The sequence below is a fragment of the Polyodon spathula genome, chromosome 31 (genome assembly GCF_017654505.1).
Source record: "Polyodon spathula isolate WHYD16114869_AA chromosome 31, ASM1765450v1, whole genome shotgun sequence".
NCBI lineage: Eukaryota > Metazoa > Chordata > Actinopteri > Acipenseriformes > Polyodontidae > Polyodon > Polyodon spathula.
In genome coordinates this window covers 583,363-611,067 of record NC_054564.1, presented here as the reverse complement: position 1 = coordinate 611,067, position 27,705 = coordinate 583,363, and the positions used below count along the sequence as shown (strand labels likewise).

The window sequence follows — 27,705 nt, the reverse complement described above, 5'->3', positions numbered from 1 at the left end:
ACCAGCCCCTTCTCAAAGTGAAGCACAGAGAAGAGAATGAACCAGCCCCTTCTCAAAGTGAAGCACAGAGAAGAGAATGAACCAGCCCCCTTCTCAAAGTGAAGCACAGAGAAGAGAATGAACCAGCCCCCTTCTCAAAGTGAAGCACAGAGAAGAGAGTGAACCAGCCCCTTCTCAAAGTGAAGCACAGAGAAGAGAATGAACCAGCCCCCTTCTCAAAGTGAAGCACAGAGAAGAGAATGAACCAGCCCCCTTCTCAAAGTGAAGCACAGAGAAGAGAATGAACCAGCCCCTTCTCAAAGTGAAGCACAGAGAAGAGAATGAACCAGCCCCCTTCTCAGAGAATGAACCAGCCCCCTTCTCAAAGTGAAGCACAGAGAAGAGAATGCCCCTTCTCAAAGTGAAGCACAGAGAAGAGAATGAACCAGCCCCCTTCCAGCCCCTTCTCAAAGTTTACTTCTTTTGACCTCCCTCTGGTAAAAGCTCAGAAAAGTTTCAAATTTGAAGACACTGATAGAGATTGGTCCTTGAAACTCTTCTCTTAATTGCTGCTGCATTTCATTGCAACACTGCACTGTGTTTAGATCCCAGCTGCTATGCAGATACAGTAGCCATGGCGTTTTAAGGTCTTAATTATTCCAAAGTACAGTCGGTGGAAATGAAATGCACATCCAACGTGTGAAGGTTTATAAAAAAAAAAAAAAAAAAAAAACAGCGAATAAGCGATTATGAAACTGTTTTCCCGTTATACGCCATTCCGGCTCACCGGTCCGGTAGTTTACTATATGACAAAGGCAGCATGTTGGCGCCAACATGACGTCAGTTTCACACAAGCTCGTCAAAAAAACCACAAGCCCCTCCCTTTGTGGGCGGGAATCTATGTCGTAGCGATATCGCGATAGACTCTCAGTTACTCCAGAAGACAAGCAAGCAGCAGGCAAGGAAAAAAAAAAAAAAAAAAAAAAAAAAAAAAAAAAGACTCTCTGGCTTCTCCTTTTCTCCGATCCGGCAGCACCGACCGATGAATAAATAGTCGCAGCCCGCTGTGCAAGCACCGAGCCTGGGTTCATAGCCGGAGTGTCCCCCCCTCCTCCTTGCAGTAGCACCGTAGTCATTTTATTATAGCCGCAGCAAGACACGGGGCTAGCAGCTGCAGTGAACCACAGCGCGGCCGGCGTGTTTCTTTGGATGGTAGTTTATAAAAAAATAAAATAAAGAAGGAAATGGAGACGATTGTTAATATTTCTGTAACTCTTTTTTTTGGTACGGGAGAGGAAGGAAAGGTGTAGGTTGGGGGGCGGGGAGGGGGGTATTGTGTGGACCGGCGAGGCTTGCACAAACTGCTTGATTAACGGCCGCGGTGCACCTGGCCTGAGAGACGCGGAGAGGCATTTCTGCACCGAGCCCGTGTGCCGTGGACCGGCCGAGGCGGCTTCACTCAAGGTAAGCGCCGCTTGCTGTCCTCTACCCCGGGTATCCCTGCCACCGTCCGCCGGTCAGCGGCTACTGCGGTTCGGCCGCTCGATGCAGGACAACCGAAGCGTCGTACTTATTCTGGTCGGGTGGTCAGCGCTATGCGGTTGTAACACGCAGTGAATGTACAGTAATGAGAAGGGCTGGCTAATGCAGTCAATCTCAGAGTATATTATTATTATTATTATTATTATTATTTATGGCTGGCTTGTGTTTAGGTGCGCAGGACCGGTGCGGCAGTGCTTGATGTGATGTTGTTGTTGTTGTTGTTGTTATTATTAGTATTATTTGTTGTCTCTGTCGGTACTCTCGCAGTGCAGACTGTTCCGCTCTACAAAATGTCTGCCATTGTTTCCCCTGGCTGGGAAAGCGCCGCCTCTGCTTACAGCGGTGGAAACGCCGGTGTGTTTTCGCTTTTGTAAAAGTAATTTCGCCTTGTTTTCGTCGCAGGACGGTGTTACGGCGCTTTGTAAGGGTCGCTGATAACAGCACGGTTTTTAATGCGCTTTCTTTATCCCGTGTGGTGTTTGGCTTGTGGAGCCTCTATCAGTTTATCATGGCTGGTTTTTTTTATTATCTCTTTTTAAATACCGCGCAACGAACGGAACGCAGCTTTTGCATCGTGAACGTACCCCGAGTGGGTAATGTGTTTGCTATTATACTAGCGCCACTTTTAAAACATTAAAAAAAAAAAAAAAAAAAAAACATTACGAACGATGCTCGGCCAACAGGCTTTTTTTTTTTTTTTTTTTTTATAAAGCCCCCAACATTTAATTTTAGTGTGACCATGGTTAACGTTTTAACGTAGCGGACACCAACCCAAGTAAAATATAATACAATTGTATAAGAATTTGGAGCGACAGTGCCGCGGGAATTTAAATTGTAAGTAAGCCACTTGAAGTTTTTAAGTTACGCTGAATATAGCGCATTATATTAACTTTTTTTTTTTTTGAGGTTGTGCTTTCTCGTTCATGCTACACTGCATCATGGCTCGGTAAAACTAATACAGCGGCGTCCTGCGAGAGTCTGGTATAGAGATAACCGGTAAGACTTGGACTCGCCTTCTCCTCATTCACGCAAACCAAGCGGGTCGGTTTGTTTGAGAATGCTTGGCGGTTGAAATTCAAAAAAACGGGAACGTTCTAAAAAAAAATTTAAAAATAAACGTTCCACGGCGGTTGAAAGCCAACAGAAGACGTCGCATTCGACGGCTGCCTTACCGTACGACCCATTAATATCGGTACAGTCCATCAATAATATTTAAACTGGACCTACATTTAACATCTAAACTCGGAATAATTGTCAATAATTGGTATGGTAGCATCCTGACGGTTTACACTTTCCCGGTTCTCTCGGCATAGAAAAAACAAAAAAACGACGAGTTTCTCTTTTCGCAACAGGCTTGTGGAAAACCGTCCAATTCATTTCCCCCGTTTGCCTCAGAGCGGTAAACGTTTCTTCGTGGCGTTTCCCTTCAGCACCAACTCTCGTAACAGTTAGCTCCTTCACGCACGGTAATATAAACCGGTGTTGTTATTCCTTTTCGCGCGGTATTCATACAGTTTCTCTTCGCCTGACCTTTTTTAAATTTTTACTTGATAAGAAAAAAAAAACACAGTTTTGTGAGAAGCCATTTCCTTTCATATTTAAATAACTAACTGTAATTCTTTGTGGATGTCCGTTGACCTCAAACCACCGAGGGAATAAACTCGCCTCCGCCCCTTGTGTTGAAGAAATGAACTCGTTTGCGCGGTTCTGCCCGGTTCAAGCCGCAAAGGGCCGTTTAACTCGGGGCGGTGGTAGTTATAATGCGAGACAGGGGGAAGCTTTTGGGTGGGACTGACTCGGGGTGGCGGTTGGAATTCAAAAAATTCTCAAATTTGAAAGATGAAGAAACCGGTCCAGGGCTGTTGAAGCCGCCGGGAGACGCTGTGTCGGTCCTGGGTATCGCTGCTGCCCGGCTGCGATTTTACCACAGGACGACCCCCGCTTTTCACAGAAATCGAGAAAGCGTCTCATACAGCAGCCCTTCAGTAAAACAAAAAAATCAGATGGATAATGACGTGTAGATGCTTGTGCTGTGTGGGAAATTTATAGAAGACAGGGATGGCAATAACACCCCCACTGCATAGCAGTTTGATCCATTCCAGGTTTCACTAGTTCAGTAACACACACCTGAGCTTGTTATACCTAGACACACTGTGGCTAATCAAGCTCCTAGTAAAACCTGGAATGGGCGATACTGCTATGCAATAAGAGTTCAGTCTGACAACATCCCTTCCTGACCACGAAGCCAGATTTTCAGGAATAGCGGCTTGAAACCTGGTTCCAGGAGACCCCCGGGAGACCTGGTTTGAGGGGCTGTATCAAACCCCCAAGCCTCCCTGCCTGGTGTGCCGCGCAGGGACCTGAACCCCAGTCTCCTCAAACCAGGTTCCAAGCTGCAACGTGGCTCAACGTTCCCTCAGCTTTAGTTTGGTTTTTCTAAAGCTACAGACAGTGTCCCAGGATCAGATTCTACAGCACCCAGGTATTCTTCAGCAATCAGAAGGTGACCCTTGTTGACTGCCCGTTTTGTTTCCATTCAGAGACGCAAGATTATTATTTTTGTTCCCCCCTCGATCGTCGCTTCCTGCCTCCTCCTCTGCGCGACGGAGGGAATAGGCTTGCTCCTGCTCCTGCTTGCAGCAGTGTGGGGTTATAAACCAGGGCTAGCGTGTAAGCACTATGATCAGGTCACTGGCCTGGGTTTGTGACACGGTTCATGGCTGTAACCATGTGGGAACAGCGTCACGCAAACCTCTCTGTGCTCCGAGGTCAGTCGATTCTGCCCTTGCTGTTCTGAAGAGAGAGAGAAAGGGCGAAAGAGCTTTTAGCTGTAATGCACAAGACTGTGGAGCAGACAGCCCTATGACATCAGGGAAGCTTGAGTTGCTTAATGTTTTTAAGGCATGTTTTTATGCATCAATCCATTCATATTGTCATTTTTAGTCTTTATTAATTTTATTGTCTGTTTTTCTTTCACTGTCGTGTTTTGTTGCTTTTAATTATTGTTCCTCAGTAACTGTTGTTTTTTTTACTCAATCTTTATAATTTTTATAAATAAATCAGTAAACTTTACCCAGAGGCATTTGTGGGATAGAGGTGCCCTGTCAAGATGGCGACGCTTGTTTCTGTACGGTTTTCTGAAAGATGGACCGCGCTCCCGCCCCACGCTCCTGCACCCCTCAGCGCGGGAAAGATGTGTTCGGGACGGGTTTCTGTTCCACTGAAGAATTGTTTGATCTACTCCAAAAAATAAGCAGGCGTCATTTGCAGTTTACTGTACCTACAACACTAACAGTTACATTTCATTGTCCCAAAAGGCTAAAAAATATGCAGTCTTGTTACTGTGCCCAAAATACAGTGTCACCCTCGATTTTAGATTACTCCAGTGAGTGAGCGAGCGAGCGAGCGAGTGAGTGCTGTGCTGTGCTGTGCTGTGCTGGGCTGTGTCTGTGCTATAGTGCTGTGCTGTCCGGGCCTGGCCTGGCCTGTTCTGTTCAACTGTAGGAATCTGTTCTGTTTCAGATATCACGCGGGCTCCTTAAAAAAAAAAAAAAATACGGGGTGTCATTTTGGAAGAGCTGTTTCTAACCAAGCTTTTAAAATCCGCTCGTTTTGGTTCCCAGCAGTTGATTGGTCTCAAAGTTAGGTCAAGTCAGGTCAGCTGTTATGCAACAAGACAGAGTCTCGTTTCTGCTCCCCGGCTGCTCTGTGGTACAGACTGTACTTTTTAATTGAGAGAACGAGCACGAAAAACACTGTGCTTCCTTTCAGCTCCGTGTGCCCAGAGTGATGCAAGATCTGCACCAGGACACTCTGTACCCTGTTTTTTTTTTTCCCCTCTCTACACCTTTTTGTTTTTTAATCTGGATTCAGTTTGCTGAAGGGAATGAGACTCCTATTGCACAGCAGGTTCACCCAGTCCAGGTTTTACCACCAGCTTGATCAGCCCCAGTGTGTCTAGGTAACAAGCTCAGGTGTGTCTGATTATTAAACTCCTAGTGAAACCAGGACTGGATCACACTGCTGTGCAGCGGGAGTCTCATTCCCATCCCTGAATCTGGCTGCAGTAAATCTTTCCAGTGCAGCCCTGTCTGTGGTTGCCTTTGCTGTTGTTCAGAGGCTACTATTGCTGATTTGAGCCAGTTTGAGGAAACTTGTCACTGAAGAGGGGTCACCAGTCTTGGGGGTCACACTTTCTCTATAGGCAGTGTGATAGCGCACCAGTCTTGGGGGTCACACTTTCTCTATAGGCAGTGTGATAGCGCACCAGTCTTGGGGTCACACTTTCTCTATAGGCAGTGTGATAGCGCACCAGTCTTGGGGGTCACACTTTCTCTATAGGCAGTGTGATAGCGCACCAGTCTTGGGGGTCACACTTTCTCTATAGGCAGTGTGATAGCGCACCAGTCTTGGGGGTCACACTTTCTCTATAGGCAGTGTGATAGCGCACCAGTCTTGGGGTCACACTTTCTCTATAGGCAGTGTGATAGTGCACCAGTCTTTGGGGTCACACTTTCTCTATAGGCAGTGTGATAGCGCACCAGTCTTGGGGTCACACTTTCTCTATAGGCAGTGTGATAGCGCACCAGTCTTGGGGTCACACTTTCTCTATAGGCAGTGTGATAGCGCACCAGTCTTGGGGTCACACTTTCTCTATAGGCAGTGTGATAGCGCACCAGTCTTGGGGGTCACACTTTCTCTATAGGCAGTGTGATAGCGCACCAGTCTTGGGGGTCACACTTTCTCTATAGGCAGTGTGATAGCGCACCAGTCTTGGGGGTCACACTTTCTCTATAGGCAGTGTGATAGCGCACCAGTCTTGGGGGTCACACTTTCTCTATAGGCAGTGTGATAGCGCACCAGTCTTGGGGGTCACACTTTCTCTATAGGCAGTGTGATAGCGCACCAGTCTTGGGGTCACACTTTCTCTATAGGCAGTGTGAATAGCGCACCAGTCTTGGGGTCACACTTTCTCTATAGGCAGTGTGATAGCGCACCAGTCTTGGGGTCACACTTTCTCTATAGGCAGTGTGATAGCGCACCAGTCTTGGGGTCACACTTTCTCTATAGGCAGTGTGATAGTGCACCAGTCTTTGGGGTCACACTTTCTCTATAGGCAATTTCTCTATATTTGATTTTGGGAGCCGTGAGTTTAACCGAGAACCCTGTGCTAACGATTTATCCACAAGACCGCAGGCTTGGGGACGAGCCGTCCGGTTTTTCAGTTTTATTTGTTTGTTTATTTCTTAAATCGATTCCCAATTCCTTCGAAGGAATTTGTGTTGCAGATGCTACAGTAACTTTCGCTGTTGTGTTTTTTTTTTTTTTTTTGATCAGATCAGTGATGTGTTGGAATTGATTTAAAATGCAATGGGAGTTGATTTTAATGACCATGTTGCAAGAACATTGCAATTTGCCGTGACTTTGTGAAATAGCGCGTTGAGTAAAAACCCACATGCTGCGTAGCGCCCGGAGCTCCAGCGCCCAGGCAGGCAGGCAGGCAAAGGGGCTTTCTCTATTAATAACAACTGCGGTTGCATTCACGGCCTATTTGCATTTGTGAAGAGAGGTAGAGGACTCTGATTTGAATCTTTCTGTGTGTGTGTGTCTGCTCCTCGCTCGATGTCTCTGTGTAGCTCAGTGTGTGTGTGTGTGTATGTCTCTGCTCCTTGCTCGATGTCTCTGTGTAGCTCAGTGTGTGTGTGTGTTGCTCAGTGCAGAGTTCCTGCAGAGTCATTGTCAGTGAGGGGGTTGAGGTGAGCAAGCAAGTCTGAAATGTGTCACAAAGGTTACTGGCTGTCTGAAGCAGAGAATGTGGGGATGTTTAAAATGCACTTCATTCAGCCAGTGCTGGGAGCAGCTCAGCCCAGACCGGCTTCTATCACTGTGTGTTCCTTTATAAAAGTGGATCGAATTGTGCTTTACAATGCTTCCCTATGCTTTACCAGACCTCTCTGTGCTTTACAATGCTTCCATATGCTTTACCAGACCTCTCTGTGCTTTACAATGCTTCCCTATGCTTTACCAGACCTCTCTGTGCTTTACAATGCTTCCCTATGCTTTACCAGACCTCTCTGCTTTACTATGCTTCCCTATGCTTTAATAATATGCAGTAAGACTGCTATTGCACAGCAGTGTGATCCAGTCCAGGTTTCACTAGCAGATTGATCAGCCCCAGTGTGTCTAGGCAACAAGCTCAGGTGTGTCTCAATATTAATATAGTGAAACCAGGAGCAGATCAAACTACTGTGCAACGGGAGTCTTATTCCCATCCCTGCAGCAGCCGGGTTAGCTGTCTCTAAGATGTGTGTGTCTGTCTCTCTCTCTGTCTGTGTCTGTCTCCAGCCCCCACCCACAGACACTCAGAGCTTCTAGTGAAACAAATTAGTGAAATGACTAAAACCCACCTTCCACTGCTGGGCAATGCATCATCCCAGCCTACGCCACTCTGGGGCTGAGACAGGTCTAGAGATGAGGGGGTGCGTGCAGAGCAGCATGACTTTGCAGCTTTGACCACAGAGAGGCACGAACCGAATGCTGCATCACTGGGACGGAGCGCTCCGCGGAAACCAGGGGCTCTGACAGTCAGGGGAGGGGAGGGGGCCTCTGGCGTGGATCAAGGCTGATTTCCCATTCAGAGTGAATTAAGAGACAGCTGCTCGGGTTTGTGATGATCGCTGCTTTTCTTAACTGTGGAGAACAGCGACCCACACAAAACCTAGTAGCTGCTTCTCCACTCGCTTCACTCTGAATGGTGAATCAGCCCGATCGACAGCTTCTGTGGAAACTCGCTTAATCTGAATAACTGAATAATGCTGGGATGCTAAGCTGTACCACAGGGAAGGGAATGAGACTCTTATTGCATAGCAGTTTGATTCATTCCAGGTTTTACTAGGAGCTTGATTGGCAGCAGTGTAGGTAACAAGCTCAGGTGTGTCTCTTATTAAACTCATTGTAAAAACCCTGAACGGATCAAACTGCTGTGCAACGGGGGTCTTGCTTCCATTCCTGGCTAATGTTTTCAAGCCTGTGTTACACCCTCACCTCGACTCCTGTAGCACAGTGGCTCGCTGGCTGGCTGTCCCTGAATGACCCCAGTCAGGGTGTGCTCCACACAGGATAAGGCTGCCGATTCACAGCCTCCCTGTGTCTCTGCGGAGCGACACAGTGCCCTGCACTCTGCACCCTGGGAGTCCGGCAGCACAAGCTAGATTAACTGAATCTTTCTCTTTTATTATTATTATTAGTTACATTGTGCCCGTTGTGATGAATTTAAAATATACTGCAATCAATTAATCCAGCAATCGTTGCCAAGTGTTTTGACCTGGAGTCGTGTGGGTTCATACTGTGCCCGCCGCTTTGTTCAATTTAGAAATGCAGAGAGAGGCTGCAGTCGATCCTTGCCAAACGTTATGCGTGTTTTTTTGTTTGTTTGTTTCTTGCTTTGTGCTAAATTTAAAGAACCAAACAACTCGCTCAGTAACTAAATCAATCAATCAATCAATCAGTCATTGCCAATCATTTCGACGAGTACATTTGGCAGGCATGTGAATCGAAACTTGTCTCAACGAGGCAGGCGCCGAAGGGCTTGTCAGGTCTTCAGTTTGTCCAGTTTTGTGCAGCATTTTCTTTCTCTATCCTTTTATGACTCTGTTAGTGACGGACTGCGCTTTGCTGAATCGCTCTCTCTCTCTCCTCTCCCCCTCAAGTATTTTAGGAATGTTCATTCACAGACACCCCCCCACCCCCCCGCCCAGTGTGACTCAATAGTTGCTTCTCGCCCCTCCCACTCTCCCTGCTGGCTGTCGTGAGTCGGGGGTCAATCTGTTTTTCGTTTCCAATTTCCAAAGCTCAGGCTTAGCAGTGCAATAGTGCAAGGATAGCGCATCAGCTGAGGATCCAGTAAGGTGGTGCTGAGGTCAGGAGAGTGCAGTGCAGATCCACAAGCGCAGTCTGATCAGGGGGGTCTCGAGGAGGTGATGAAAGACAGCGAGAGACGGAGCAGTCCCGAGGTTCTCCGGTCTCTGGTTCCGCTTATCCCGCTTTGGGAAAGGGTCTGAGAAATCCAGGTCTGCTCCGATTGGCAGCCAGCGCGGGGCGGCTCAGTAACCATGGAAACTCAGCATCCGGGGCGACAGCAGTTTGAAGCATGGATTAAAATCAAAACCAGGAACGGCTCAAACCGCTCTGCAGCAGGAGTCTTGTTCTCGTCCCTGTGGGGCTTGATGAGGGGGTTGGGTTCAGAATTTGCTTTTGTTTTTGTTTGGTGTGCAAACACTCCCAGTTTTGAATCCTCTTCGATTTCCCCCCCCCCCCCACCCCAAAAAAAAAAAAAAAAAAAACTCCATATGCCTCCCAGCTAATCCCAGGAAAACACAAGGAGCAAACAGCAGGGATTCTGACGAGAGCAGTTTTCATTTGAGGGGAGGGACGACTTCAGTGATAATGGTTTGGACCCCCCCCCCTGAATTGTAATTCCCTGGACAATGTGTTTTGGTGGGGGGGGGGGGGGGGGTGTATGAGCAGTTAAGCTGTGGAGGTTTGCTTGTCTTTGTCAGGGGCTGTGTTACCTAGACACACACACACAGAGGAGAGAGGCTCAGCTGCTCTTAATCTCGTTATCCATCCGCTGGTTATTCCATCTTGGAACAAAGGCGGAAGACACATGGCGTTAACCTTCCCCCCTCCTTCCCTCCTTCTGCGCTGCGATTGGACAGGATTGGGAGAGAGGGAGGGGTGGTAAAGTGATGTCGTTAATTGACTTAAGAAAAGTCTCTCTCCATCCCCCCCCCCCCCCCCCACCCCCACTCTCACTCACTCCCACACACAGGGATCAATGCATGGCCCATATATGTTGAATACAATATATCTATTTGTAATCAATAGCAGACCCTGATAATGATGTGATCCAGCCCTCTGAACTGTCTTTATAATATACAGCGCTAGACCCTGATATTGATGAGATCCAGCCCTCTGAAATGTCTTTATAATATACAGCGCTAGACCCTGATATTGATGAGATCCAGCCCTCTGAAATGCCTTTATAATACACAGCGCTAGACCCTGATATTGATGCGATCCAGTCAGTGTCTCTAGGTAACGAGCTCAGGTGTGTCTGTTTATTATTAAACTCCTTGTCAGACCAGGAATGGCTCAGACTGATATGCAATGGGAGTCTTACTCCCACCCCAGCTTTAAAACATGTGAAGGAAGAAGCTGCAGCTGAGAAACGGCGTGTGTTGCAGGGACAGAGAACGCTGTTTTGAGCCAGTAAACCAGTGCAGTACCCCAGGAGCTACCAGAGATGTTTTGGGTCACAATGCCTGTAATGTTGTGCCGGTTGCCAGGATACGCATGTTGTGGTGACGATGATGTCATCGCGTGATGCGTTGCATGATGATGTAATGACGTCGGGTGATTCATGTCTGAATGCTGATGTCTGATGCTGACTCAAGTTGTAATTGGCATTGCCAGTAGCTCTGTAGTATTCTTTTTTAATCACAAACACAAAACCAGGGATTGGAACGAAGACTCTCGTTTAATAGCAGTGTGATCGACTCCTGGTTTCACTGGGAGTTTAATCAGACACACCTGAGCTTGTTACCTAGACAAGCTGCTAGTAAAACCTGGACTGGATCTCACTGCTGTGCAATAGGAGTCTTGTTGCCAGCCCTGGTAATCCTGTTTTAACTTGTGTTTTGTTGAGCAGAAAAAAATGAATACACAGCAATCTACCGACCCCACCAGACATGAGAGAACTGGTTACAGCAAAGCAACAAAATCAATTTCAGTGGGTCGCTCTCATAGCTGCTTCACACTGCTCCTGAGTGTGTGTGTGTGTGTCTCTGTGTTTAAGGGAGAGCGCAGTGCTGTGTTTGTGTGTTTCTCTCTCTCTGTAAGGGAGAGTGCAGTGCTGTGTGTGTGTCTCTCTCTCTCTCTCTCTCTCTCTCTCTCTCTCTTTCTCTCTCTAAGGGAGAGTGCAGTGCTCTGTGTTCAGTGCCAGCCTCCTCATTCCAGTCCTGGAACAGAATGTACCTTCACTGTGTTTTGACACACAGAGCAGGAGGAGACTTCTGCAACAACACCACCTCGCTGGATTTCATTCATTAATTTATTTTCACAGGGATCAGTGATCAGCGAGAGAGATTACTGTGACATTTTCAGCATGCGCTGTGTGTGTGTGTGTGTGTGCGTGTGCGTCACTGTGTGCGTGCATGCTCTCTTGTAAATGTTTTCACCTAAGTTTGTGTTTTTGCACAGTAGTTCTGCAGTTCCTCCCCAATGGCTGTGCGATGCATTAGTGTACCGTGATGCAGCAGCTCTTGAAACATCTCCAGAGAGCCAGTCAGGGCTGCCAGAAACCACCTTTCAGTATTGTAGAAAAATCACAACGATGCAGGGATGGGAAAGAGACTCCCGTCGCACAGCAGTGTGATCCAGTCCCCTGGTTTCGTCTAAATCAGCCTAGACACACTGGGGGCTAATCAAGCTGCTAGTAAAACCTGGATTTGGGTGACACTGCTCTGCAGTGGGAGTCTCATTCCCAGCCCTGATTCGTGTCGTGATGTTAGGGTATCTCTCTCACTCCTATTGAACTGAGTGTGTCTCAGTGCCTCTTCATGTAGACGTGAAAACTGGACAAGTGTGTGTGTGAATAAACTTATGTTTAAGAAGCGCATCATAATTCTGAAGCTCTTTGCAGTCTATATTCTTATTTTTTTTAATTTTCCTGTTGCTTTCGGGGGGGTGTTTATTTGGGCTGCTGTCCCGAGGAGGGAGGGTTAGGGTTAGGTCTATTCTTTTTGCAGCAGAGCGGCGCCCCCCTCCCAGAGAGGGGCTGCAGGACGGTGACTCCCCAAGCAGCCTTCTCTTCCACTGAGGCATGCCGGGTTAAACAGCCAGCTGTCTGTCTCTGTTTGATACAGTGTGCTGAGGAGGTATAAGGGTTAACTGTTGCAGTGTGTGTGGAGTGTAATATGTTGCGTGCTTGCGATATGTCTTTGTGTGCGAGTGTATTTGGACAGGGATGATAGCTGCTTGTGTTTTTTTATGATTAGAAGAGGCTGTGCGGTCCAGTGGTTAAAGAAACAGGCTTGTAACCAGGAGGTCCCCTGAGCGAGTCACTGAACCTCCTTGTGCCGCGTCTCTCGGTGAGACGTTGTTGAAAGTGACTCTGCAGCTGATGCACAGTTCACACACCCTGGTCTCTGGATAAGGGCGTCTGCTGTATAAACTAGTAATAGTAGGAATTATTGGGGTCTATAGGAGTGTGACCCCTCGCTGTATGTCCTCCTCCTTCGCAGGCCCCCCCGCCCGCCCGCTTGCTGAGTGTGGGGGCTCGTCGCTGCACCCCGAGGCCGTCCGATGAACCCCATGAAACCCTCCCTGCCTCCGACCCCAAACAGGTAACACTGTGCTGCACACACAGGTAACACTGCACTGCGCACACAGGTAACACACTCTGCAACAATACCTCTCTCTCTCTCTCTCTCTCTCACACACTGGGAGACCAGGGGGTTCCTCAGGACACAGCCACAGCCGGCTTGACTTCCTGTCGCTCGCTGACTCACTTCCTGTGGTTGTGGACAGGAAGCGCTCGGCTCCCGCTGGTGAAAAACAACAAACGGCAGAGACTGCGAGAGAGAGAGAGGAGCGACATGCTGACACACTCCCTCTCTCTGTCTCCCTCTCTCACATACTCACTCTCACTCTCTCTCGTGGCTGTGTGACGATGGTGTCTTCATGGCAACACGTGAGGTGTGAAGTGTGCAGCTGGAACACGTGACTTTGTAAATGTTCTCAAGAAAACACGACACGCACACACACACGCACCCTTTCACACAGAGAGCCTGACGCACATTTTTGTAGTATTTATATAGGCTAGTAAATGGATATTAATATGCAATATCGCTGTTTGATGTTGTTGTCGTGATTGATCCGTGTCCGTTGAATGAATTTCAAATCCAGGCTGGACTGAACTCCCGAAATCTGGAGTCTGTCCCTCTCATTGGCTGTCTCGTTGATTGGCACGCCCTCTTATCCTCTGGTCCCTCCCTTGTCCTAATATCAGACCCAATCCCCCCCTGTCATTGTCAAGCCCTGCTTCATTCCCTGACGCAGTCCCCTCCCCCACCGTTTCAGTCACCCTATCCCCTTTCTCTGTCTGACCCTAGCCCCTCCCTCTGTCATGTATAAGACCTTCCCCTGTGCTCTCCCATTCCCTTTCTCACCCTAGCAGTATAACACACACACCCCCCCCCCCTTGTTTTGCAGTGACGGCTTCTCCTCTCTCATTTCTCCCCTCTCCTCTTTCCCCTCTCCTCTCCTCTCCTCTAACTCTCCTCTTGTTTTACAGCGACGGCTCGTATTCGTATGATTCTGTCTCCTGGCAGCAAGGCGCCAACCAGCCCCCTGGCTCTCTGTCTGTGGTGACGACTGTGTGGGGGGTGACCAATAACTCGCCCAGCCAGGTGGGGGCGCAACTGTGTGTGTGTGTTGATGGCGCTTGCAGTGTGTGTGTGTTGATGGCGCTTGCAGTGTGTGTGTGTGTTGATGGCGCTTGCAGTGTGTCTGTGTTGATGGCGCTTGCAGTGTGTCTGTGTTGATGGCGCTTGCAGTGTGTCTGTGTTGATGGCGCTTGCAGTGTGTGTGTGTTGATGGCGCTTGCAGTGTGTGTGTGTTGATGGCGCTTGCAGTGTGTCTGTGTTGATGGCGCTTGCAGTGTGTCTGTGTTGATGGCGCTTGCAGTGTGTCTGTGTTGATGGCGCTTGCAGTGTGTGTGTGTTGATGGCGCTTGCAGTGTGTGTGTGTGTTGATGGCGCTTGCAGTGTGTGTGTGTTGATGGCGCTTGCAGTGTGTGTGTGTTGATGGCGCTTGCAGTGTGTGTGTGTGTGTGTTGATGGCGCTTGCAGTGTGTCTGTGTTGAAGGCGCTTGCAGTGTGTCTGTGTTGATGGCGCTTGCAGTGTGTCTGTGTTGATGGCGCTTGCAGTGTGTGTGTGTGTTGATGGCGCTTGCAGTGTGTGTGTGTGTGTGTTGATGGCGCTTGCAGTGTGTCTGTGTTGATGGCGCTTGCAGTGTGTGTGTGTGTTGATGGCGCTTGCAGTATTGATAGTGCTGAAGGACAGTAAGCCCTGCTTTAAGAGTTCATGCATCATGTATTCTGCACCTAAAAAATGGTACGAAAACAGGAGTGACATTAAAAAACTCTCCTCCTCTCCCTCTCCTCCCCTCTCCTTTTTCTTTCCTTTCCTCTCCCTCTCCTCTCCTCTCACCTCCCCTCCCTCTTCTCCTCTCTCCTCTCCCCTCCTTCCCTCTCGTCTTGTCTCTCAGCAGGTTCTGGGGAACCCGATGGGCCCGGGTGGGAATTCGGGGGGCAGTCACATGCTGCCGGGCAGCAACCCCGGAATGAACTCTCCGCAGTTCATGGGTCAGCAGGGGTACCCCGAACACGTGCCCAACAAGGGGTACCTTCAGCACAACATGTACAGCCGGGGGGGGTACCCCACCTCGCAGGGCTATGGGGGGGGCAGGTGAGCAGCAAAGACTCTCTGTGTGTCTATCTCTCTGTGTGTGTGTCTCTCTTTCTCTCTGTGACTCTCTCCTCACTCTGACTCTGTTTCCTAGTCCAGCGCTCTCACACAGACCCCTCCCTCCCTCTCCTCTCCCAGTTACCCTGGAGGTCCCAGTGGCCCCGGCTCGATGGGGCTCCAGCAGCACGGGTCCCGCCCCACCTCGGACTTCACGCAGGCGGCCGCCGCCGCCGCGGTAGCAGCAGCAGCTGCCACGGCAACCGCCACTGCCACGGCAACAGTCGCCGCGTTGCAGGAGAAACAGAACCAGGAGCTGGGCCAGTACGGGCCGGTGAGTACTGGACCGGGTACAATACAATACAATACACTGCAATACACTACACTGCACACAATAAAACACAGTGCAATACAGGGCAGAGCTCTGCTGCACAGTGTAACACAGGACCATGTGTGGCTCTGCCTCCCTCTGGTGGTCAGTGTGTGCCATTGCAGCAGGTGGGAGGCTGTGCTCCAGTGGTTAAGGAAAGGGGTCTTGATACCAGGAGGTTCAAATCCCAGCTCAGCCACTGACTCGCTGTGTGTGACCCTGAGCAAGCCACTGAACCTTGTTAGAGACGTTGTTGGAAGTGACTCTGCAGCTGATGCATAGCTCACACACCCTAGTCTCGGATAACCTTATTTCCGTTAAAGTTTTATTTTGATTTTTTTGTGTGTCTCGAATTATTATTATTAATAAATAATAATAATAATAATAATAATAATAATTAAAAAAAAATCCTAATAAGTAATAATCTCTCCCTGTTTCTTTCTTTCCCTCTCTCTCCTCTCTCTCTGTCGCTCTCTCTCTTTCTCTGTCTCTGTCTCTCTCTCTCTCGCTCTGTCTCGCTCTCTCTCAGATGGGTGGCCCCTCCTCCTACAACAGTCAATTCATGCCTCACTCTGGGCCCCGGGGGCCCCCGGGCATGGCGGGGGGGGTGGGCCACGCTGGCATGGCTGCCATGGGCATGGGCCCCTCCCGCCCCCCCTCGATGGGGCCCATGTACGCAGCGGCCCAGGGGCAGCGGCTCCCCCAGCACCCTGGATATCCTGGGCCCCCCCAGGGCCAACAGATGGGCCCACGCGGACAGCAGGGGCTCAAGAGAACCTACAGCGCTGAGGTGAGACAGAGGGAGGGGGAGATAGAGAGGGAGGGGAGAGAGGGGAGACAGAGGGGGGGAAGGGAGTAAGAGAGAGAGAGGGGAGAGAGACAGAGCAGGAAAGGGAGAGAGAGGGAGGGGACAGAGAGACAAAGCTGGTAAGGGAGAGGGGGAAAGACAGAGATACAGACGCACACTCGCACTGTACATTATACACACAGATGCAAACACTGAGACACACACACATTTGACATTCTAAGCAGCGAGACGCACCGGAGAGGAACTGCAGTACAGAGGGGAGTGGCCTCTAGTCTTTCTAGACTGATGCACCTCTGAGAGCAAAGGGGAGGAGTGTAAAAACTGAGCTTCAAATACAAATAGAAGTCTATATATATATATATATATATATATATATATATATATATAGATATATATATATATATATATATATATAATTTATGTCTGTACGTGTACTCTGTACGTGTACGTGCGTCATACTTATGTCGAATGTGTGTTTTTCTCTTATGCTAAAGATTACTAAAAGAGAGGGGGGGGGGTACCCCGCTCCTCATGGGGCGCTGGCCCTGGAGTATGGCGCTGGCCCTGGCAATGCCGCGCCGTACCCCCCCCCCCCAGCGCTCGGCCCTCTCCCCCTCCTACCCCGGTCACAGGATACCCCTGCAGCAGGGGCAGTACCAGCCGGGTCCCCCCAACCCCACCCAGTACTTCAAGGTGAGTTCCACAAAGCCAGAACAAGCGAGCTCCTATTGGAAGTGACTCTGCGGCTTCTGCTGAATAATAATTGAAAATCTTCATCACAGGCCTGAGTTGTCTGCGTGTGTCGGTTTTGATTTATTTATTTGTTTGTTTGTTTTTAGGATCAGTGAGTTTCTTTTGATTTTTTTTTTTCCTTTGCAAAAAAACTAAATCTAATAAATATAAACAAGCCCATCGGGTTGTTTTAATGTTGCAAGGTCCTGGGGGAAGGGTGCAGCTGTGGTTTGCAGCACCCTGCCATCGAGGCAGGGTTGAAAGAAGGAAAAGTTCAATTATAGTTGCGTTTTGCTCCCGCAGTCAGCTGATCACTTCAATGGACAGGGCAGCAGCCTGGCAGGAGGAGGAGGGTACAGCAGCTTCACCCAGCAGCCAGTCAGTGGGGTAAGAGAGCGCACTGCCTTCACCGTATACAGTGTGTGTGTAATATATGTAATATATATATTTATATTTAATGAAACTTGCCAGTGAATAATTGACCATATGCAGACCATAGAGACACTGGTCTTTTTCAAATGACAGAGTCTCTCTTGCTCTTTCTCACTCTCTTGCTCTCTCTTTCTCACTCTCATGCTCTCTCGTGCTCTTTCTTTCTCCTCTCTCCTCACTCTCTCTCCTCTCCGCTCTCTCTCTGTCTCTCTCTCTCTCTCTCTCTCAGCCTGCCCGTGTGATGCCAGGGTATCCCAGTTCTCCTCTCCCAGGGAACCCCACTCCGCCCATGACCCCAGGAAGCAATATGGCCCCCTACATGTCCCCCGGACAGGATGTGAAGTCTCCCTTCCTGCCGGACCTCAAACCCAACATCAACGCGCTGCCACCGCCACCCCCTTCAGGTGAGACGCGGGACAGCAGGCAGGATTCGCTTTCTGCTATCGAACCCTGGGCAGAAACCAGCCAGCCTGCCGCCTCCAGTGTGAAACTGGGGCCGTCTGCCAGACCTGGGTTCAAGTACCATTGTAACTGTCCCAATTCGTCTGCGTGAAGAAGCAGCAGCAGCAGCAGAGGTTTGTGTGGATCTCTGTTCTCTGCAGAGTCCGAAGAGAAGCAGCGATCATCTCAAACCTGATTCACTCTGAAGCTCTGTCCTGATAATCCAATCGTTGTTTTGTTCAGACCCTAATAGGAATTAATAAATGAGAATCGATACGCACGCACATGCGTGGTTTTGCGCTCAGTTAGGTACAGTGTAATCCGACTGGTCTATTTAATCTGATTAGTTTACTTTTATCACTTTCCTCTCTAACTGTAGAACCGTTTTGTTTTTTAAGCTGGAACTGTATATCCCCTTATCTGATGAATTTTAATAAAAATTTGCTTGTGACTCTGGAGTTCGAGAGGAGGGAGGTGAGGTGGGAGGCAGAGCTTGAGATGTGTGCATTATAAACTAGATACCTAGACAGGAAACTGAACCTGGTCCAGTCACACACTCACACAGAGACCAGAGGGGAGGCGCGTTTAACGATCAGATCAAATGCATGCAGAATGTTTAATAAAACATTCTAATAATAATTTGTTGTCCGTTGCTTACCGCCCCCCAGGTAACCCTAGCGATGACCTGCGGCTGACCTTCCCTGTGCGGGACGGCGTGGTGCTCGAACCCTTTCGACTGGAGCACAACCTGGCCGTAAGCAACCACGTGTTCCAGCTGCGAGACTCCGTGTACAAAACACTCACGCTGAGGTGAGGAGCGGAGAGGCGCCCCTGAGCCCCTGAACCAGGCTTTCAGTTAATTCAATGGCAAGCGTTTCCGCTAGAAGTCTTTCTCAGCGTCTTCAGTGTGAATTCAATGGCAAGCGTTTCCACTAAAGTCTTTCTCAGTGTCTTCAATGTCTTCTAGTTTTCCAGTCGTAATTAATTCCAGTGTTGTGTTCATTCTCTGTGTGTCGCCCCCTGCAGGCCGGATCTGGAGCTGCAGTTCAAGTGTTATCACCATGAGGACCGACAGATGAACACGAACTGGCCGTCTTCTGTGCAGGTGAGCGTGAACGCCACGCCGCTGTCCATCGAGCGCGGGGACAACAAGACCTCCCACAAGCCGCTGTACCTGAAGCAGGTGTGCCAGCCGGGCCGGAACACCATCCAGATCACCGTCACCGCCTGCTGCTGTGTGAGTCCAGCTCTGCCGAGCAAGCTGCACTGTTGCTGTACCGCTGGAGTTCTGGGGTACTGAATCTCTCCTCTCCTCTCTCCTCTCTCAGTCTCACCTGTTCGTGCTGCAGCTGGTTCACAGGCCCTCCGTCCGCTCGGTGCTGCAGGGGTTAATGAAGAAACGTCTGCTGCCTGCCGAGCACTGCATCACCAAGAGTAAGAGACACACTGCACACACTGCATCACCAAGAGTAAGAGACACACTGCACGCACTGCATCACCAAGAGTAAGAGACACACTGCACACACTGCATCACCAAGAGTAAGAGACACACTGCACACACTGCATCACCAAGAGTAAGAGACACACTGCACACACTGCATCACCAAGAGTAAAGAGCACACACTGCATCACCAAGAGTAAGAGAGACTGCACACACTGCACCAGCAAGAGTGAGAGACACACTGCACACACTGCATCACCAAGAGTAAGAAGACTGCACACACTGCAAGAGTAAGAGACACACTGCACACACTGCATCACCAAGAGTAAGAGACACACTGCACACACTGCATCACCAAGAGTAAGAGACACACTGCACACACTGCATCACCAAGAGTAAGAGACACACTGCACACACTGCATCACCAAGAGTAAGAGACACACTGCACACACTGCATCACCAAGAGTAAGAGACACACTGCACACACTGCATCACCAAGAGTAAGAGACACACTGCACACACTGCATCACCAAGAGTAAGACACTGCACACACTGCATCACCAAGAGTAAGAGACACACTGCACACACTGCATCACCAAGAGTAAGAGACACAGCACACACTGCATCACCAAGAGTAAGAGACACACTGCATCACCAAGAGTAAGAGACACACTGCACACACTGCATCACCAAGAGTAAGAGACACACTGCACACACTGCATCACCAAGAGTAAGAGACACACTGCACACACTGCATCACCAAGAGTAAGAGACACACTGCACACACTGCATCACTGCACACACTGCATCACCAAGAGTAAGAGACACACTGCACACACTGCATCACCAAGAGTAAGAGACACACTGCACACACTGCATCACCAAGAGTAAGAGACACACTGCACACACTGCATCACCAAGAGTAAGAGACACACTGCACACACTGCATCACCAAGAGTAGAGACACACTGCACACACTGCAAGAGTAAGAGACACACTGCACACACTGCATCACCAAGAGTAAGAGACACACTGCACACACTGCATCACCAAGAGTAAGAGACACACTGCACACACTGCATCACCAAGAGTAAGAGTCCCTGCACACACTGCATCACCAAGAGTGAGAGACACACTGCACACACTGCATCACCAAAAGTAAGAGACACACTGCATCACCAAGAGTAAGAGACACACTGCATCACCAAGAGTAAGAGAGTCACTGCACACACTGCACCAGCAAGAGTGAGAGACACACTGCATCACCAAGAGTAAGAAACACACTGCACACACTGCATCACCAAGAGTAAGAGACACACTCCACCCTACATGCGCACAGAGCAAGAGATTGCATTACTGTACACACACTGACTAGCCTGTCTGTCACTGAGACGCTAACCTCCCCCCCTCCTCTCAGTCAAGCGGAACTTCAGCAACGGGACAATCCCGGGGACGCCCGGTCTTAATGGGGAGGACGGGGTGGAGCAGACGGCCATCAAGGTGTCTCTGAAGTGTCCCATCACCTTCCGCAGAATCCAGCTGCCAGCCCGGGGGCATGACTGCAGACACATACAGGTGAGAGGGGGAGGCCACGAGGCGCGGGGAGGAGCCCAATTGGACAGCAGAAACCGCCCGCTCTGCCAGCCTTTACAAGAGCTTGTATTAGCCGCTGTGATAATACCCAGTCTCCCTCTTTCTCCTCTCATCCCTTTCTCCCCTAACCTCTCCTCCCTTTCTCTCTCCTCCTCTATCCTCCCTCTCTCTCTCCTCTCACAGTGTTTTGATCTGGAGTCCTATCTGCAGCTGAACTGTGAGAGAGGAACGTGGCGTTGTCCTGTGTGCAAGTAAGCAAACTGTTTATATACTTGGTTTTATTAAAAAAATAAATACACTGTAGTTTAATGAGAATATATTTCATCCAGTGCCTTCATCAGCAGACAGAAATCAGACGACCTTGCATTACAAAGGTTTTTCTGCTTACGATTTTATCCTTGCTGACTTGCAGGTGTTCCAGGGCAGCGCAGGGTTACAATGCAAGCTTCATATTTAAACACAGTGTAGTTTACAGTAAGTGCAATAATACTAACACTGCTAGAATACAATATGAACTAGGATGCAGCCAGTTAGGATCACAGCAAGTTATATCTGCAGTGACAGATTAGCAGTGCAATAGTGCAAGGATAGCGCATCAGCTGAGGATCCAGTAAGGTGGTACTGAGGTCAGAGAGTCCAGTGCAGAGCAGGAGGGGTGGAGCAGGAGATCTGGTTTGGGTTCGTGACCCCGCTTACCCTGTGCCAGGGCCCCTCCTACATGAACTAACTGGTTTTGTTTTGTTTTTTTCTCCTCCAGTAAAACGGCGTTATTAGAAGGACTGGAAGTAGATCAGTACATGCTGGGAATCCTTATTTACATCCAGAAGTAAGAACTGCATTGCACCAGTCATCCTCTGTATAGAATGAACTGATTTGTGCTTCATGAAGTGGAATGAAAGCTGCCGAATAATGTGATATGTATGTATGTATGTGTGTGTGTGTATATGTATGTATATACGTGTGTGGTGTGTTGTGTGTGTATATTATATATATATATAATCCCAATAATATATATATATATATATATATATATATATATATAGACGCTGCACACACTGCATCACCAAGAGTGAGGTGATGGGTGTCTGTGGTATTGATCGGGGTGATATCCCTGTGGTATTGATCGGGGTGATGGGTCTCTGTATATATCGGGGTGATGGGTCTCTGTATATTATCGGGGTGATGGGTCCCTGTGGGATTGATCGGGGTGATGGGTCTCTGTGGTATTGATCGGGGTGATGGGTCTCTGTGGTATCGGGGTGATGGGTGTCTTTGGTATTGATCGGGGTGATGGATCCCTGTGGTATTGATCGGGGTGATGGGTCTCTGTGGTATTGATCGGGGTGATGGGTCTCTGTGGGATTGATCGGGGTGATGGGTCCCTGTGGGATTGATCGGGGTGATGGATCCCTGTGGGATTGATCGGGGTGATGGATCCCTGTGGGATTGATCGGGGTGATGGATCCCTGTGGGATTGATCAGGGTGATGGGTCTCTGTGGGATTGATCATGGTGATGGGTCTCTGTGGTATTGATCAGGGTGATGGATTCAGTGTTAACGTCTCGTCTGTCTGCAGCTCTGACTTCGAGGAGATCACCATCGACCCGGCCTGCAGCTGGAAGCCGGTTCCGATCAAGCCCGATATCAAGGAGGACCCGGACGGGCCGGCGCCGAAGTGCTGCCGCACCATGAGCCCCAGTCACATGATCCTGCCCAACGTCATGGAGATGATCGCCGCGCTCGGACCCGGCTCCTCGCCATACCCTGGGCTGCCTGCAGGGGGCAGCGGAGCCACGCCGGACTACGCTGGCCAGAGTGAGAGAGACGGCTTTAATACGCATTGAGGGGAGCTGCTTTATATAGGGGCTGACTCGCACTGAGAGGAGCTGCTTTACACAGGGGCTGACTCGCACTGAGAGGAGCTGCTTTACACAGGGGCTGACTCGCACTGAGAGGAGCTGCTTTACACAGGGGCTGACTCGCACTGAGAGGAGCTGCTTTACACAGGGGCTGACTCGCACTGAGAGTGCTGCTTTACACAGGGGCTGACTCGCACTGAGAGGAGCTGCTTTACACAGGGGCTGACTCGCACTGAGAGGAGCTGCTTTACACAGTCCTTCTCAGTGTCTTCATTGTCTTTTCAATGGCAGACGTTTCCACTAGAAGTCTTTCACAGTGTCTTCAGTGTAAATTCAATGGCAGTCGTTTCCACTAGAGGTTGTTTCTCAGTGTCTGTATTCGGTTTGTTTCAGTGTTTGAGAGCTTCTCAATTCTGACTCTCTCTGACTCCCGTCTCGCTCCCTGCAGACTCGGGGTACCCCAGCCAGCCCGGCTTCGCTGACTTCCCCCCCGGTGCTCCCCTGCCTCTGGGGGAGTTTGCCCCGGGGCCACCCCCCCTCTCATATCAGTCCGACCTGCCCAGTGGCCTGCTGACCCCTGAGAAACCTGGGAGCAACACCGTGCCTGGACAGGTCAGTACGGGACAGGGCAGGGCAGTACAAGGCAGGGCAGTGAGGGGCAGGGCAGTACAAGGCAGGGCAGTGAGGGGCGGGGCAGGGCAGGGCAGTACAAGGCAGGGCAGTGAGGGGCAGGGCAGTACAAGGCAGGGCAGTGAGGGGCAGGTCAGTACGGGACAGGGCAGGGCAGTGAGGGACAGGGCAGGGCAGTGTACTTGCCATTTTTCTTTTATTCCAGTCTTTCTCTCTCTCTCGTTTCTTTCTATAACGAGAGAGAATGCTGACAGACAGGGCACTGTTTGAAATCTTAGGATAAAATCAGACGCAGGATGGATTGTAATTCTGTTTTGCATTAAATCTCTCCTCTCCTCAGATGTCTCTCCCTGGGAGGATGGATCAGTCCCACAATGCTTTGCAGCAGCACCACCAGGGTCTCCAAGGCAACCCTCACCTTGGCAACCAGGCCCCGCCCCTCCACTCCCGTAACCCTTCCCAGAATGGGCTACAGCAGGTTGCCGGGGGGAGGGCACGGGCATTACAAGGCAGGGCAGTGAGGGGCCTGGCAGTACAAGACAGGGCAGTCTTACCTTTAATGAGTACAAGGCAGGGCAGTGAGGGGCAGGTCAGTACAGGCAGGGCAGTATAGGCAGGGCAGTGAGGGGCGGGGATCAGGCCACAAGCAGGGCATGTGAGGGGCCGTCTGCGGTCAAGGCAGGTTCGGTGCCGGGCAGGGCAGGTGCGGGATTCGGGGAGGGCAGTGCTGGGCATGGCCCCTGGCATGATGGGACAATGGGCAGGGCATGGAGGGGCAGGGCCGACAGCTGCACAAGGCAGGGCAGTGAGGTGACAGGGCAGGGCAGAGTACAAGGCAGGAGTGAGGGACACTGGCAGGGCAATACAAGGCAGGGCAGTGGGACAAGGGCAGGGCAGTACAAGGCAGGGCAGTGAGGGACAGGCATGGCAGTTACACAGCCGGGCAGTGCTTTATCAAGGGGCAGGTTCGTATGGAGTCTACCCAGGGCAATGAGGGCAGGTCCAGTACGGGACAGGGCATGGCAGTGGAGCTGCATTGGCAGTGAGGGGCAGGGCATGGGCAGTGAGGGACAGGGATACAGGGCAGTGTACTTGCCATTTTTTTCTTTTTTATTCCATGTTTTATTCCAGTCTTTCTCTCTCTCTCGTTTCTTTCTATAACGAGAGAGAATGCTGACAGACAGGGCACTGTTTGAAATCTTAGGATAAAATCAGACGCAGGATGGATTGTAATTCTGTTTTGCATTAAATCTCTCCTCTCCTCAGATGTCTCTCCCTGGGAGGATGGATCAGTCCCACAATGCTTTGCAGCAGCACCACCAGGGTCTCCAAGGCAACCCTCACCTTGGCAACCAGGCCCCGCCCCTCCACTCCCGTAACCCTTCCCAGAATGCCCGGCTACAGCAGGTTGCCGGGGGGACGGGCCCCCACGGGCATTCCGAAGGGTCCTTTGGGCCTGGAATGGGGGGGCCGGGAGAGGTGCCTGAGCCATCTCTCGATGTAAGCACCCAGCCCAAAAACAAAATCATTCAGTCTTACCTTTAATGAGTGCAGAAAGACAGTCTGCTAGAACTAATTACATAGGGTTAGTGTGTACTAGAAGAGAACTCCAGTCAACACTGCAGAGCTGTATAGAGGTCTATAGGAAAGAGAGCTCCACTCTCAACACTGCAGAGCTGTATAGAGGTCTATAGGAAAGAGAGCTCCACTCTCAACACTGCAGAGCTGTATAGAGGCCTATAGGAAAGAGAGCTCCACTCTCAACACTGCAGAGCTGTATAGAGGTCTATAGGAAAGAGAGCTCCACTCTCAACACTGCAGAGCTGTATAGAGGTCTATAGGAAAGAGAGCTCCACTCTCAACACTGCAGAGCTGTATAGAGGTCTATAGGAAAGAGAGCTCCACTCTCAACACTGCAGAGCTGTATAGAGGTCTATAGGAAAGAGAGCTCCACTCTCAACACTGCAGAGCTGTATAGAGGTCTATAGGAAAGAGAGCTCCACTCTCAACGCTGCAGAGCTGTATAGAGGTCTATAGGAAAGAGAGCTCCACTGACAGTACAGGACTAGCTAAAAATAGCTGGAAACAATGAACCTGTTGCTAGATCTACCAGTCTGACTGACAGAAGGCTCCCAGAATGCAGCATTGGCAGGTTTTATAAGACAGGGAGACAGACCAGCTGCAGGTTGTGATGGGGTAGAGTATGTGCCAGACCTACCCACTGAGACACACACACACTGAGACTGAGATACGCCCAGCCACTGAGAGAGACAAACACACTGAGAATGAGACACGCCCAGCCACTGAGAGAGAGACACACACACACACAGAGTTAGGGTTCAGTGGCGGTACGGGAGAGGAAAGCTCCGTCCAGCCACCTGTTTCATGCAGTTGTGCAGCTGCTGAACGTTCATCTCATTATAACAGCCAGTCAGCCACTCCTTCGTTTAGGTTGTTTAGCAAATATACCCTGAGCTGTAGAGCAGAGAACCAGAATAAAAATGCAAATGACAAAAACTGGCTCCATGTTAAAAATGAAGCAGCAGGTGTGAGATCCAGATGCTGTGAGAAGCAGCAGGTACCTGGGATTGCTTTCACTCTACTGCAGAGCTGCAACCCTGCTTTAGGGGAGAATTAGCATTTCTAGCGGCATTATTATTATTATTATAATTATTATTATTAATCTCATGGTTGCTTTTCTCATTCTAAGCAGTCAGTTTGCTCGGTTGTTCAGTTCTACCTGTGCCAATCCCTCCCTCCCTCTCTCTCTCTTCTCTCCCTCTCCTCTCTCCTCTGTCTGTCTCTCTCTCCTCTCCTCTCTCTGTCTGTCTCTCTCCTCTCTCTAGTTGCTTCCGGAGCTGACGAACCCCGATGAGCTCCTCTCGTACCTTGGCCCCCCCGACCTGCCCAGCAACAGCAGCGAGGACCTGCTCTCCCTCTTTGAGAACAACTAGGACTACAACTCCCAGCATCCACTGCACAGCACGCCAACAGACAGACTACTCCCCACGTCCAGGAGACCACAATACCCAGAGCCCACCTATAGTCAACACAGGAAGTACATCTCCCAGAGCGCACCGCTGGCTGAAGCTGATATCCACAGCTTCTGCATGTGGCTGTGAGAACCGACAGAAACTACATCTCCCAGATTCCCCTGCGGTCAGCGGAGGCACACAGCACAGTGCGTCTGGTCTTATTGAGAGTTCTGGAAGCGAAGATAAAACTAAATCGAGGGATGGAGGAAGCCTAGAATTTGTAAATCTTGAATAATAAAAAAAAAAAAAAAACACTATCCCAGGTGCTTCTTTTTATTGGAAAAAAAAATCTATTTGAGAAATTATTTGCACCATCTTTCTTTTTTATCAAATCAAGTGTTTAAAAAGAAAAGGGAGAGAAAATTGAGCATCATAATTAACGAGGGTCTCGATCCAACCCCGTTTCTCTGTTCCAGGGACTTCCAGTTGCTGTTTTCCGAGGCGTTGCTGTCATTTTGAAGCCCGGTTTAATTAAACACGGCGTGGTGAGAATCTCGTTTTAAACACAACGCTGCTGGTTGGAATTGATTTCATCAGGAATGGATTTTAAAAACTGGAATTGAGGAGAGCCCGGGTTCACCCAGCCCCGTCCCCTGCGGCTTGAGCCAGGATGCGAGGTGCAGTACCTGGTGCTGGACAGTAGAGGGTGGTGGACTGCTTCAGGAATCCTTGTTCTTAATAAGTTTTATTCAATAAACAATAATTAATAATACAAAATAAAAAATAAAAAAAAATGAATTTAGTTTTTTTAATTTTTCGGTCTTGAATCTACAAGGCCGCGCAGAAGAATTTTGCTCCAGAATGGACAGTAACGCTGGTATTATTATCCTCTGATGCTGTACAGAGAAAGATTTCTCTCTGTATTGGAGAGAATGAAAAAGAAATTGAAATTAAAAGGTGAAGTTTATTGTTGTATTATTATTATTATTATTATTATTATTATTTCTTTTTTTTTAAGAAAGTGGAAATCCTGAAAGAGAAAAAAAGCACAATGCGTTTTGCTCCTTGTAAATATTGAATTGGAATGAACACTATTGCAGTCCTGTATTTACACACACACACACACACACACTGACACAGAGACACACGCACACGGAGAGGCACGCACTGACAAGCACTGTCACAGATAAGCATGCACACTCAGAGTCACTAACACAGACTGATGCTCGCACACTGACCTGCACTGACATGCGCGCGCACACACACAGATGCATGCTGTCACTCGCACAGAGATCTGTGCTCACACACACACACACACACACAGATACATGCTGTCACTCGCACAGAGATCTGTGCTCACACACACACACACACAC

General features: G+C 49.5%; 1 protein-coding gene across 1 annotated transcript; it reads left to right on the top strand.

Annotated features, from left to right (window-relative positions):
* The first annotated feature begins 945 nt into the window (after positions 1-945).
* On the top strand, positions 946-27,296 carry zmiz2 (zinc finger, MIZ-type containing 2). The gene is given in 20 exon segments (XM_041233583.1): positions 946-1,443; positions 12,825-12,926; positions 13,877-13,991; positions 14,852-15,051; positions 15,190-15,382; positions 15,948-16,208; positions 16,778-16,806; positions 16,808-16,919; positions 17,262-17,345; positions 17,620-17,794; positions 18,500-18,641; positions 18,858-19,068; positions 19,160-19,265; positions 20,690-20,847; positions 21,049-21,116; positions 21,623-21,691; positions 22,442-22,680; positions 23,173-23,336; positions 24,621-24,854; positions 26,201-27,296. Coding segments are annotated over 19 exon segments (2,709 nt in total). The 5' UTR covers positions 946-1,443; positions 12,825-12,885; the 3' UTR covers positions 26,309-27,296.
* The last annotated feature ends 409 nt before the right edge of the window (positions 27,297-27,705 follow it).